Genomic DNA, 14,340 nt, shown 5'->3' on the forward strand with positions numbered 1-14,340 from the left:
CATTTAAATCCTGTTTGCCTCCTAGTGTGATAAAGCAGTTTGTGGGCAGCTCTTACTTCCATTCCTGGGAATATTTCAAAATAACTGCTCAGTATGAAATTGCTAATCCAGGCAAGGGTTCTGTCTCTCATTTTTATTTTTGTGTGACTTTTCTCTCCTAGTCCACCCACATCATGCCATTTCATTTATCTAGCTGTCATTTCCCATTCTATATGTCAATATTTGGTGTCATTGAGTTATACACTGGATTCTTTCAGGGTTTGTCCAATGTTAGTGTTTGCTTCTCAGGCTTATTCTTAGAATTTCATGGATCTGCTGTTTCTCTTCTTGTACATGGGTGATGAGATTTGGACTCAATTTGCAGAGGCTAGAAAATCTGAATTACCTGTTCTTCAAGACGAGAAGTGCTGTGTATCGAGTCATCACTGGGTTTTGTTCGTTCTTTTTTTCTCCACTTCTCTCTCTCTCTCTCTCTCTCTTTAAAGGTGTGCATGGTTCCAGCTACAATAAATTCTTTTAGTTTCTTTACTTATGTCTGTTGGCTCCTGACAGTACTCAACACTTATGATTTACCTTGTTTGCAAAAGGATACGTTTGTGTATGGCTCCAATCTGGATTAGGACTAACATGTGCAGGGAAAATTTAACACACACACTTAATTTTTTATGTGGAAATGTGCCACCATCCTTATAAGATAGTTAGTATGGCTGGGCCACCCTCACAGATTCCCCCCCCCCCTGAATTTCCAGGAAGGACTTTTATACCTGCATGATGAATTGCTGCAGTATGAGTTTAACCACTAGGTGGTAGTAAAAAACAAAGCTTCTACCTCTCTGTTTGCAAGGCTTGCTGTTTTACTTTGGAGCCTTTCTAAAAACTGAACTTCAATCCACAAAGAGGTATAATATAATCAGGCTGTTAGAATTTAAGATGCCATAAGATTAGAAACTGTTATAAGGAGAGATTGCTCAAACCTCAGTGGAAAGTTTTACTTAGTGCATAAAAATGGCACTTTGCCATAAACATCAATAGGTTTTGATGCTTTTAAATGATTTTAAAAAACAGTTATTTAATCTTCCCTGATGATGGAGCATTTTCAGAATAGCTCATTTATGATCCAGGTTACTTTTGAAATATTGTTTTAGTTGTTCTCTGAAATCCAATTCAGAAATAATTCTTTTTTTTAAAAAATGTAAAAGCTTATGCAAGCAAGCCTTTTATAAACAAATATAATAGCATTAGCACATAGAAACAGCAAATAAATAAAACATCATAGTATATAAATGTAAACTGGCATATGAACAGAGATCATGGTTTCTTGGCACACCATTTTTATTGTAGTTACCTGTGTAACAGAAGAATTTTTAGAAAATTTTCCTGCCTCAAGGGAAGTTTTGGGTAATAATCAGAATTAACACCTCCGGGCTAACAGGCCAGCCAGCCAGCTACATGGCAGACCTGTTACACAGCTCTTAGAAGGTTTCAAAGAAATAGCCATGTTAGTCTCTTGCAGCAAGAAAAGGGGAAAGAAGTGGGGAGACAAGAAGGGGAAAGAAAATATGGCAGCACCTTTAAGACTAACTGGTTTTTATTTTTGCAGGAGCATAATAACATACGCAGATTACTCAGTACTGTACTTCTGTTTCATCATTCTTAAGCAGTTTCTCAAAATTCTGTGTATTTTATTAAAGAAGTATATATTCTGAACAGGTAATTAATCATAAGTTACATTTTATCTAACCTAAATCTATCTACTAACAATTTAAGAATCTAGCCTCTGGTATGCAGAAAAGGGAGACAATGGCTCTTTCTGTCTCTAGCAACATTTTTCATATTTCAAGATTGTTATCAAGCCTTTTCTGTATATCTCTAAATAAAACAAAACCAATTCTTTGTCATGTTGCATGCTTTCTGAACTTTTTATTGTTTTTATTAATCTCATCTGAATGAAACCAGATCTTGCACAGTGTGGAAGAATAGCACATTCCATGTATGTGCTTCTGAGTTTGCTAAAGAGTCACAACTCCTATGCAAGGTAATAGGCAAAGTGAGGACCTGAGATCTCTTGCAAACAAAGTGTATGGATGGTCCATGGAAACATTGGGCTGAAATAGACCTGCGGAAGGGGCGGCTTGAAGCTGCCCCTTCCAAAGGCAGATTGAGGCCATGACAGTTGCATGCCATAGCCCCAATCTTCCATGAAGCCGCCTGAAAAAGGAGTGGCAAAAGAGCCTTTTTCGGGTGGCAAAAAGCCAGCTTTGCACCTGTGCCGCAGTTGGAACCCAGATTCATGATGCTCTAGCAGCATGCGGCATGTAAATGTGTAAACAGCCAGTGGGCTTCCAAGTGGCAGTGTGTAAACGTTGTTCTCCCAAGCCAACCAGAACGTGGCTTAACTTGCCAGTCTGTTCCAGCTCTTAGTGATTTTTGTGTCCTGTATATGGTGATTACTTATGTTCCACTACTTCTGATAATGAGCTCAAATATTTAACTGCCGTGCCAGTCAAATTCATTATGACCAAGGACCAAGCTACGTCTGAGGCCCTGAGCAGACAGGCCAGGAAAACCAAGGCTCAACCTGTATTGTTCAGGCTCAGGGGCTCATCTGAATCAGTCCCCAGGCTGGTGTGGGGACAGTCTCATATTTATAGCCCTGTCCCTGTGCCACCCCAGAGACCCAAGACTAGGGAGCACTCCTTACCTTTCTGGGCTGTCGTGCCTACTTGGAATCCCCATGTCACAGTATCTGACACAGAAATGAGGTGCCTGGCTGCACCCATGTGGTGAGGCATCCTGTATCCATGTCAGATGTGGCAACAGGGAGCTTCCCAATAGGATCAACAGCTCAGAAAATTAAGGAGTGTGAGGGGGCCATTTAAAGAGCTAGGATTTGCCACGGAGTTTCCAGGAAACTCCACAGCAGACTGAAGGGCCAGTTGGGGACTGTTTACCCTGGATTGGAACACATCATCTGGATCTGTGCCTGGTCTGTCAGAACCCATCCTAGTTTAGGGTTTTGAGGCCCAGGAAACATGGGCTTTTTGGCCCATGGAGATAGTCCCTCAAACTGTTTGGTGGATCTCTATTTAAAGGCAAGGGAATAGGGATAGGGTTACAGATCTGATCAGAGCAGCAGCACTGGGTGGGTTTGACATACGGCAGATACATGTCTTCAGTTACAGAGGGAAGTCTTCTATTTGAAGACCTGCCGGTAGACGGTCATATTTCTTTCTTTGATGGCAAAGGGATCTTGTTGTATCGTTGAGACTAACTGAAATAAGTTCATAGCTTCAGCTTTTGTAGACTTGAATTTACTTCCTCAGATGCTTTGTTTGAAGGGTTATCGAATCCAAGTCTTATTTAAAGACTTACTCAAAATAAGTACTTACACAGCCAGCTTGGCAACTTGAGTGTTCACTCAGATGAAATGGTTTATAATACAGTTTTATATGACAGAAAATGCCTGCGTTTGCAACTGTATGTATAAGTCAACATATACTGTTTCACACAAATCAGTGTCCTCTTTTATAAACGTGTGTACACATCACAGCCATTGAATAATGCGGGGTGTGGCAATCCATAAATGGCTAAAATCACAGATCAGAAACCTGTCAATATGAAGGGCCCACTGTACGTGACTTAAAAACCTCATAAACCTTATTTAGGAAAAGCCTGTACGTCCTGCCCTCCCCCATTTTCAAGAGTTCAGACAAATGACTTCTGATGTTTTGTTTTTCAGTAGAGATTAGTGGGAAAGGTAGAGATATCCCATTCTCCTGTGTCACTGCTCCAGTTATATACTCTGTAGCATATTATAATTAGCAGAAGTCAAAGACTCAATATGCAACTGCCTGGCCAGAATTATTTTCTCATGTTGTTGTGTGTCTTCACACCTATTTTCCGACTTATTTCTTGCATGGCAGGGCATTGGACTCCATAATTCTATGACCCTAAGGCGAACCTATCACAGTTGTTCCTGGCAAGATTTGTGCAGAGGGGTTTGCCTTTCTCTGTGGCTGAGAGTGTGTGATTTGCCAAAGATTATTCAGTGGGTTTCCATTGTTCAGTAGGGATTTGAACCCCACTCTTCAGAGTCTTAGGCCAACACTCAAACCATTACATCAGGCTGGCTTTCACTTGCCCTTTTTTTCTTTGTGATTTATCATTTTTAAATTTTTGATGCATCTCATCCCAAAGCTTGTATAAGCTCAGACATAAGTTTAAAATTGGGAGGAAGAGATAGTAGCTATGTAAAATAAGATAAAAATAGATAAAATGAATCCTATTATCCAAAACAGTGACAACTATGGCCACCGATTCCCATGTGGTTTGACCTAATGGCCAGGCAAAATGTAGTAAAACTAATTTTGGTTATCAGGAAGCCTGGTTCAGTTTGATATTTTCAGTCTCTTTCTTTCCATAGAAACTCCAGAGCTGAACCCAGTGATTGAGCCTCTTTCCTGGATGCTGGGCACCTGGCTGTCAGACCCTCCAGGAGATGGTACCTTCCCAACAATGAAGCCCTTTCAGTACCTTGAAGAAGTGCACATCTCTCACGTGGGGCAGCCCATGCTGAATTTCTCGTGAGTTTTTTTTTATTCTGGAGCATTGAGAGGGTGTTCCTTAGAATAATCCATGTTTGTCATTATGAGACTGTCTGAATGGTTTATTTTAAATTGCTTCATTGAATATCTAGTTTTCTGTGAGGTACAAAGACAGGCATTAATGCAAATGTAACCGAAATACGGTCAGTGCTATAGACCAAAATAGCAAACAAAGTCAGGAACAATCTCCATAATTGTTTTTATTAGCAACACAGTTACATTCAAGTATTTAGCAGCTTCAGATATGACTGGGAGGGAAGAAAAGCTTCAGATGCTCCCCATAATTGTGTTGCAGACTATGCAGACTTAGGTTCCCAAACAGTTCAAATAAGTGAATGAGCAAAGACATATTTTTAAAGTTCTTAATCATTTTACTTGCCTATCCACCCATCCTTAGCTCCCTATTCCCTATCAAATGCTCCCAGACTGAGCATGCCTATGCTCAAAGCCGCCTATAAAAAGACCGCGTATGCGGAGGCGCCACTGTACTACCTTGCTAAGAGGCAGACTCTTAAAATGGTGGGAGGGGGTGAGGCTTTCTGTCAAGCAAACTAGCAGCAAGTGATACTTTCCACATTAACCCATTTGCTAACCAGAATGGAATTCCTGGATATTAGTGCTTATAACAAATGTTTTTAAATGCAAATTAATCATAAGCCAATATGAAAAAGCAACAGTGGTTGTAGGATGAATTTGAGAACACTAAAACGGAAGAGTGTGCATGCTGGGTATAGCAGCATTCGTGGAGGGTATTGTGATAAAAGACTTCTGGCCAACATTCTTTTGTTAACCTTTTGGTCAACCTTACTAGTCTTTCAAACAAGTTTTGGTCAAAACCAAGCAACGTGATATTTGATCTCATGTAATTTATTTTCTTCTAAGCCTATCAAAGAATTTTGGACATATCAGATGTTTTCCATCTCTTCTGATCTTGAAGAAAAGGCTTTTATGTATAAACAGAAAAGGGAAATTGTGAATATAATACTGCTTTCTGTTTTGGTTTTAGAAAAACATTTTTAAAAAAAATTTATGCAGTGGATTATAATGTTTAAAAATTGCAGAAAGGGTTGGAAACATGTTTAGATTACAGTATTGTATAAGTTCATAAACATCTCCCTGAGGATTTTGAATGTACAGGCAATTATTTTCACAAAGCTGTTTGTTTCTCTTTCATACTTGTGTGTTATAAACACTAAGTTGTAGCCTTTAAAATGTAGTACTGTATATACTCATGTATAAGTCTAGAAATTTTAGTCAAAAAATTGACCAAAAAAACCTGAGTTGACTTATCCACAGGTCAATGTAAGTTCTGTACTTTAACTCTTATTTTTTTTAAAAAAAGGAAACATCCCCTGGTAAAAGGCAAGAGTAATATCTGTTCTGGAAGCACTGACCCCTCTCTATTCTCTCATCCATTCAACCTTTAGTGTGTGCCCAAACAGTTATGCCTGCTGAAATTTTGTAAGTTCTTTGGCATTGTTTTCCCTTGCTTAATTCTTTAGATCCTTCGTTACATGCCCCTAAGTTTTACCCTCGATTTAAAATCCATAATTTTGGCCCCCAATTCTGCCCACAACTTATACATGAAGTCGACTTATAATTGAGTATATATGCTAAGTTCAATTGAATATGGAAAACAGTTTGCAACATGACTATTCTATATGTAATAATAATAAGCATGTAGAAATCTTTCTGTTGAATTGCCCACTTGAGAGAGAGATTTTCACTAATTTAGCCATTATGGACTCCTATAGATTAGATTGTACAGTATAGTGATTTAGGTTGGGTTACAGCTGTCCCTGCTCAGCCATCAAAAGCCACTGGATGACCTTGAACAAGTTACACCCTCTCAGCCTCAGAGGAAGGCCATGGCAACCTCCCTCTGAACAAATCTTGGGGGGAAAAACATGATAGGGTTGTGTTAGGATTTCCATAAATCATTTTTAAAAACCTTAAAGGCACACAACAACAAGCAGATTAGATTGAGGGGGAAAGTGGGTTTGTAAGTATTATTCCCTTAGCTCCTTAGAGATTTTCTAGGTCAGAAATAAACAACCTTTTTGCTTTGTATAGCTTGGAATAGGATATTTACTGTAGCAATATATTCAATAATACTATATATGTGAGAGAAGTTATAGGGAGGTAATAGCAAAAAGTGTGGGAAATTTTGTATCCAAACACTGTTTCATTACTCTCTGTTGTCTAATACTGCTCTGTAATTCTTTGTCTCAACATGTAAGGGCATAGTTAATAGAATTATTCAAAACACCAAAGATGGAAAATATTTCCAAGGTTCTGTTTTCAGGACCCTGTGAACCAATAATTTTATGCCATAGCCTTCCTGTAAATAGTGTTCTTAAATAGGGCTTCCAAAAATTGGATAGAGAACTGTGCTTTTTAAATTGGACTTGAGAGAACATTTATGGATATACAACCCGTATTTCTTTCATGCAAAGGAGGCTAAAAATACAGCTGGGTGACTTCTAGTTTCTGTGAATAATTTGTTGATAGAAACATGGTAATGTTGGCATCCTCATATTGCAACAGATTCAGCGCCTTCCATCCAGACACCAGGAAGCCGATGCACAGAGAATGTGGATTTATCCGTATCAAACCTGACACTAATAAGGTGGCCTTTGTCAGTGCTCAGAACACAGGTACTACTTTAATTATATGAGGGCTTTTAAATTCTGTTTTAAATCTGATTTCACTGAAAGGAGTTAAAGTATTTAGCTGCTTTCCCTCCCTATTTGGTATAAACCAATAGTTTTGTGTTAGGTTTTGTTTGCTGTTACAATTTTGTAAACTTCACTATTACTGATAACTTGTCTTTTTGAACCAGGTATAGTGGAGGTGGAGGAAGGAGAAGTAAATGGGCAGGAGCTTTCTTTAGCTTCCCACTCAGTAGCAAGGATCTCGTTTGCCAAGAAACCCTATGCAGAGCAAGTGAGTATGCTTGAGTGTAGTCTCTTTGGTTGGTAACTATGATTACTCAGTATCCTATTGCCTGTCAGAAGAGTAACATACATAGATCTCTCTTTTCACCAATAAATTATTATAGAAGATTCTCTAACAAAGTGATGCAATTTACTTAAAGATGTGATTTAAGGAAGGCAGAGGAGAGGCATCCTTTCAACCTTCTTCAATATTCCTTAAGAGTGCTTGTATTTCTGTCCACAATTCCACATATAACTATTGATTATTATTAACTACATATAAATATTATTATAAGAAATTATATGGTTCTGTACACTAAATATAAATGCAAGCATACAGTTCTTTGTTTCAGAAGCCAGATGATAGAGTGTAGGAGCCAATAAGAGGTCTTTTCATTTGTGTACTTAATGATCACAGTCAACTATCTTAAAACGTATTAGGTTTTTTTCAGTTTAATCTTAAATATATTCAAGGGGTTGTCTTTGCATCTTATTCATCTTCCCCTCATCTGACTATGGCATCCTGAACTTAAGTTGCTTCTTTCTTCTTGTCTGCCACACAAAACAAATTTGTAGCAGAAGAAACAGTATCTGTGTGAGGAAGGCACATCTCTGGGAAGGGAGGGGAAGGAGTATCTGGGGTAAATTCTTTTAAAAAGTACTTCGTCTCTCTCGGTTTGAGAGTCCTTCCTTGCTGTGAAGAAGCTTCTCCCTTTGCACCTAGTCATCTTGGGAGCAGTAACCAAAGAGCCTTTCACCCCCACAAGCCTTTGCTAGGGTGAAAACGGAGCAGTGACTGAACAGCTAATTGAGCAGTGACTGAGAAGCCACTCACCCTTGTCACCTTTGTCAGCCTTGCAGTTCCTGCTTAACCAGCTGCTCAGTCACTGCTTCCTTTGCACCCAGTCATCCTGGGAGCAGCAACCAAGTGGCCAGCTAGCTGGTCTTCCTTTTGATGTAAGGCCAGTGCAGCCAAGAGGCAGCAGCAGGGCTGGGCTGCTGCCGCTACAGTATTCACACATGAGAGGCAGAGGTGAAGTGGGTGCAACTGAGGTAGACAGCACTGGCTAACTGGCTGCTGCACAAACAGTAGGCCTAATATCATGAAATAGGCTTGAGAGGGTCACTAGTGTTGTTGCCGAACAGGAAACGAGGTGGTAGCTCAAAAATGTTTGGAGAGTATAAGAATCCTTTATTTGGTATGCACTTGGCCATATTAATAAGATACAGAGTTGGTTCTGTGACTGTCCCTGATAAACTGATCTAAAATTATCGTATGGAGTTGTATATGTCTACATTCCCATTGCTGTTAGAATCATAGAATCATAGAATCGTAGAGTTGGAAGAGACCACTAGGGCCATCCAGTCCAACCCCCTGCCATGCAGGAAATCCAGATCAAAGCATCCCTGTTGTAGAATGTATTTCCACTTTTAGTAACTTCAATCAAATTGGCAGTTGTGCTTCTCTTTCTAATACTATAACCTGCTGCTGTCTTTCTTTTTATAAACCTATTAGGAGAGCCATGAGACAGCAAGACCTTATTTATGGAACAAATATTATTATACTTCAATTATATAGGATAAACATGTTCTTAACATTTCCCTGCACAATGCCACTATGGTTAGTGTGATTTGGATTTCAGAAACAGAAAAAAGTTTTCAGTATAAAGTCCACCTTTGCCATACCGTTCTGGGGGGAGGGGGGATCATCCCATGTAAGGCAAATTTTGTGTATGCTGGAGTGCCATTCATTTCAATGGGAGTGCGCTCCTGACCGTGGCACACACACATCTGCGACACACACACCATTTTGTCACTTGGTGTCTGTGTAAGATCAAAGCCATGTACGGCAAGGGAACATATGGCAAGGGTGGACTGTATTAATCACATAGCTATGTTAGTCTGTAGAATCAGTACTTAGAGAGATCTTGTAGTACTCTGATCCCATTGACTCTCTACCTCACCCGATTGATTGATTGATTGATTGAATGATTGTTTTTAGATTGTATATTGTATTTAGTGCTCTTGGTTTTATCTGTTTTATGATGTTTTTGTAATTGGTTTTAAACTCTATGTAAACCGCTTTGATCTTTTTGGAAAAGCGTTATATAAATAAAATTTATTATTATTATTATTATTATTAACTGATAGAAAGAAATTGGCAGCATGAGGTTTCATAGACTTCAATCTACTTCCTCAAATATATTATGTCAAATTTCCTGTCTATGAATAATACTTATATAGTATTTGTTTCTTACATAAAACCTAATCAAAATCACAATTCTGAAACTACAGATATAGCAATAGCAGCTTCATTTATATACCGCTTCATACCACCTAAGCAGTCTCTAAGCGGTTTACAACTGTAAGTTAATTGCCCCCAACAAGCTGGGTACTCGTTTTAGCAACCTTGCAAGAATGCAAGGCTGGGTTGACCATAAGCCCTTGGCTGGTATCAAACTCACAACCTTGTGTGTTCTATCTATAGATTTTCTTCTGTTCAGTTCTAACACAGAAGTTGAGAGGATATTATCTACATTTAACATTTGGGTAAAGTGATATGATTACAGGAAGCCTATTGCTATTAAAGCAGTTTTGGCTTTGTTCCTGAAGACACTCACTAATTAAGTTCACCATCAGCGAGGATGATGGTAGTAGCCCTCACACACATTTCTCTCTTATGTATGTGCCCTAGAAGGATTTTGTTGTTGTTGGGGCTCTGCTGGTCTTCTGTTTTCCATCCAAGTATTTATTTCAAAAGGACACATATCCCAAAGTGGCAAGAAATATGTGGAAAACAGAGTCTGCTTAAATTCTGTAGACTGTGCCTTTCTCCTTTGAGTGCTTTGTCTATCTTCTTATCAAAGAATATGTTTATTCTCCTAAGCTCTGTAAGAGGAGGAATGACTTCCTGGTTGAGGAATAATACTTTAAATCTTTGCTAGTGCTACCAGTTGGTAAAAACTTGCATTATGAGCCTAAAATATACCTTGAACAAAGTGAAAATCCGTGATTTCCTCAATGCAGGTAATCTCTCACCAATGCAGATTAGAAGTGTTCTATGCATAATTGCAATGACTATCACCAGTGGCCATCCTTCTGATGACAAGCCTCTCTATACTTTTGTGGAGTCTCAGGCTTTCATTGCTGGCATCCATAGTTTTTTGTGGGGTTTTCGAGCTATGTGGCCATGTTCTAGAAGAGTTTCTATACTTAGTTTGTCCAAGGGTTGTTCTTGGGTGATAGTCATAGCCTTCCAAATCTGCCAGGGTTTGAGCTCTTGTAGCATATTCACTAAAAACATGGGGTCACTTCTATTTCATGATCAAATGGCAGAATATAATTTTGTGGAAGAGGAGAAGAGTCATATGCTTTTTTTAAAAAAAATCTCTGGATAATCTGAAGATGGCTGGCTGGCTTTAGAAGTCTTATGATGAGTGCTAGGTAGAAATATGAGAATTATTTTAAAAAGTGGACTCTTCAAATGAGTGAAATTGAATGCAAGGCAAATACTAAGGAAAGTGCTGGTCACTGTTTTCAATCTCTGGGGATTCTAGAAGCTGTCAAGTCTATGAGAATTGATGACATTGTTTGCTAATCTGTGCACCCATCTAACAATTGCTCAACACTGTTACTGTTTTTGAAAAGGCTATAATGAAACCAGGCACCATGAGACATCAAGAGTTGTCCAGTGGGAAAAGGGGAGCTTGACTCTGGTAGACATTATGTATGTGTTTGGTTTGTTGCTGGGCTGTGGACTGGCTTTTTTCTTCATTTCTTAATCATGATCTATTTCACCTAATTTGATTTGCCTGTCTAAATTTCTGTTTAGAAAGAGAGTTGTGTGTATTCTGAATCTAAATAGTCCTTTATAGCTGAAGGGCACTTCTGTCTGTGTCTCTCTGTCTCCATCCTCCCTCCAGGCACCAAGAAAAACCCATAGCAGTTAGAATTTGTGCCACATGTATGTGTACTGACTGTGACAGTGTAGACATGGAGTTGCAACTGTTTCCTACACAAGTGGCAATAGTCAGTGAAAACTCTTGAATAAAAAACACTTGTTTCCTTCTTCTTAAAGTCTAGGCCCAGTGGCTTGAACTTGGATATCATTATAAGATTTTATACCTATTCTGTGAGGCCAGCATGTGTATAGGACTGAAGATCTTCAGAAGGAAATACCATACTTAAAATACACTTCCAAGAAAGAAATGTTTTAAATATTGCAAAATCATTTTGAAGTAGGAGTACAAATGCCAATAACAATCACTTAAATCTTTTGCCACAGTGGTTCTGAGAATGAGCCCTTAGTAGTTCAAAAAAGGAGCCTTTCTTCTGAGGTCAGAAATCTGCTGTATACTTCTCATTGGCAACTGATGGTGTTGTAGTCACAACTGCATCTTTCAGAGTGAAAGTATCCATTTCTGTTAGGAGACGTATACAGCATGTAATCAAGGGCTCTTCACTTCACTTACAGTCTGTTGATGGTCCTTTGGCAAAATGTTCAACCTGGTAATTTTATCTAACATTAAACATTGCTTTCTTGTTTTCTTATAGCAGCAGCACTTGATATTGGCAATATTGATATTGACTGGGATTTCTTCTGTATACCTGTTGTGTATCTGAGAGAGAGTGCAAAGTGGAATATTGACATTCATTGTAGCGCAGAATTTAAATGTTCCACTTCTCACACACTCTGTCAGAGTTGTACTGAGGAAGTCTCAGCTTTCCATGGTTACCTTTCCATTTACTAGCACCTTGATCATCTTCTATTTTTGTTGCTTATTACTGCCAGAATTTTTGTGGTTGTTGTGTGCCTTCAAGTAGTTTCTGACTTATGGCAAGATGTGGTCAAAGAAGGTTTGTCGTTGCCTTCCTCTGAGGCTGAGAGCGTGTGACTAGCCCAGAGTCACCCAGTGGGTATCCACAGCCATGCATGGATTTGAGATTTGAGCCCTGTTCTCCAGAGATCTAGTTCAGTACCCAAACATCTACATCACGTTGGTTCTTAATACTTACGCCAAATACTTAATGCTGATAGTTTGTGTATTTTTGCAGTTTGTTGCATAAACAGGCTGGCTGTAGTTTACCACTGATAAGAATTACAACATGAAAACGCTAGTTGTCTTTCTTTACATTGCTGATCTGGTAGGTTCTTGGAACACAGCATTTCAAAAATAAAACAACCAACCACACTATAAAGATGCCAAGGTTTGATGTTGTAAAAAAGCACTTAATAAAAGTACAGGTTGAATCTCCCTTATTCAGAATTACAGAATTGTCCACATGGGTGTTTGAGATCATGACACCTTTGCTTTCTGATGTTTCAGTGTACACAAACTTTGTTTCATGCACAAAATTACTTTAAAATACTATATATAAAATTCCTTCAGGTAAGTGTATGTATATGAAACATAAATGAATTCTGTGCTTAGACTTGGATTCCATCTCTAAGATACCGTGTTATGTATATGCAAGTATTCCAAAATCTGAAAACTATGAAATTCAGTACACTTCTGGTCCCAAGAATTTCAGATAAGAGAGACTCAGCCTGTAGCCCCTGAAGGAGAAATTTATATTGATCAGCGATATAAACCAGGACTGCTCAGTGTACATGCTGGTTTAGCAGGGTAAAGGTTGATAACAAGAAATGTGATTTCAGCAACCTTCATCAGTAGTCTTTCCATTCTAGTTTGAAATTATTATGCTTGTGTTTATCTGAAGATCCACTCTTCTATTCTAGCACCAAGAATCTTTCCATATACACACACACACACCGGGGGGGGGGGGGTGGAGTTTGAAAGAGAGGTACCGATACAGTGGCTCCTGTTTATAAATCCACACAATGCAATATAAATCCAGATAATGTATGATAAACTTTACATAAGGATGAGTGTGCTCGGGCTTATCATCATCTGAAACATGCAAAAGCAGAGCCAGAGTCTTGGAGTTCAGTTTAAAAACAAATTATCTGAAACACATGGTAAATATCAGTGTTTGTTAAAGATTTATGTACAAAATAAGAAAATCCCGATAAATCTTGAACAGTCAAAATGTAATCCATTCCTGACACTGAAATAAATAAGCTCCATAGTGACCAAAGTTTGTTTATTTGGTTTATATCCTGTTCTATCCCAAAGGCTTTGAGTGGCTTACAGAGATACTTAAATATGTTACATTTTTTAAAAAAATAAATCCATTCTTGCTGCATGAGAGCGGGTTGAACTCCTAGCATCCCTTCTTTAGCTGCTGACTGAGGCCTTGTCCCCTGAGGACAGCTTGTAACCAAAGGGTTACTCTACAATTTGTGCTGGGTGGGAGAAAGAAGCTAAATCCCAGCAGCTCTTGTCTTCATTGTGCTGCAGGAGGAGAGATATCCCAGTGAAACAATATATGCTTTTCCTTTCTATCGCCAACCATTTTCATCTCCACTGAACTATTTCTGGACATGTAAAAAAAATGATAATATTCAGCAGTTTATTTTTAAAAGGCAAAGTATTTTACTCCGAAAACATTTTGCTATATGCATTAGAAATGCATTTATGTGTATGTTTCCTCACAAGATACACTTCAGTACATTTGTGCCTTTAGGTTGAACTAATTTGACTTTTTCTGTTTTGATTGCTCCATACTAAATCATTATTTTTGCTCAATGAAACAACCTTTGGTCATGTTTCTTGGGCAGAGTTCCTGTAGTCAAGGATGTTTCCTCATTTTCATTTAGAAAAATGGCAGAAGAGCAAAGAGCACTAACTAACATACACAAACCTTGAATTATGTGCATAAATCTTTTACTGAAATAA

At 38.5% G+C, this 14,340-nt stretch overlaps 1 protein-coding gene across 3 annotated transcripts in view; it reads left to right on the forward strand.

The window, feature by feature from the left end:
* The window catches only part of THAP4 (THAP domain containing 4), a 29,766-nt gene that overhangs the window by 13,237 nt on the left and 2,189 nt on the right, over positions 1 to 14,340 (forward strand). For 2 of the 3 annotated variants that reach the window (XM_042456490.1, XM_042456492.1), the window contains 3 exons: positions 4,424 to 4,583; positions 7,152 to 7,261; positions 7,447 to 7,550. In XM_042456490.1, the coding sequence (XP_042312424.1) occupies positions 4,424 to 4,583; positions 7,152 to 7,261; positions 7,447 to 7,550 (374 nt within the window). The remainder of the gene's footprint in view (positions 1 to 4,423; positions 4,584 to 7,151; positions 7,262 to 7,446; positions 7,551 to 14,340) is intronic. The other variant, XM_042456491.1, reaches the window with a different exon arrangement.

The sequence above is a fragment of the Sceloporus undulatus genome, chromosome 3, assembly GCF_019175285.1.
Source record: "Sceloporus undulatus isolate JIND9_A2432 ecotype Alabama chromosome 3, SceUnd_v1.1, whole genome shotgun sequence".
Taxonomy (NCBI): Eukaryota; Metazoa; Chordata; class Lepidosauria; order Squamata; family Phrynosomatidae; genus Sceloporus; species Sceloporus undulatus.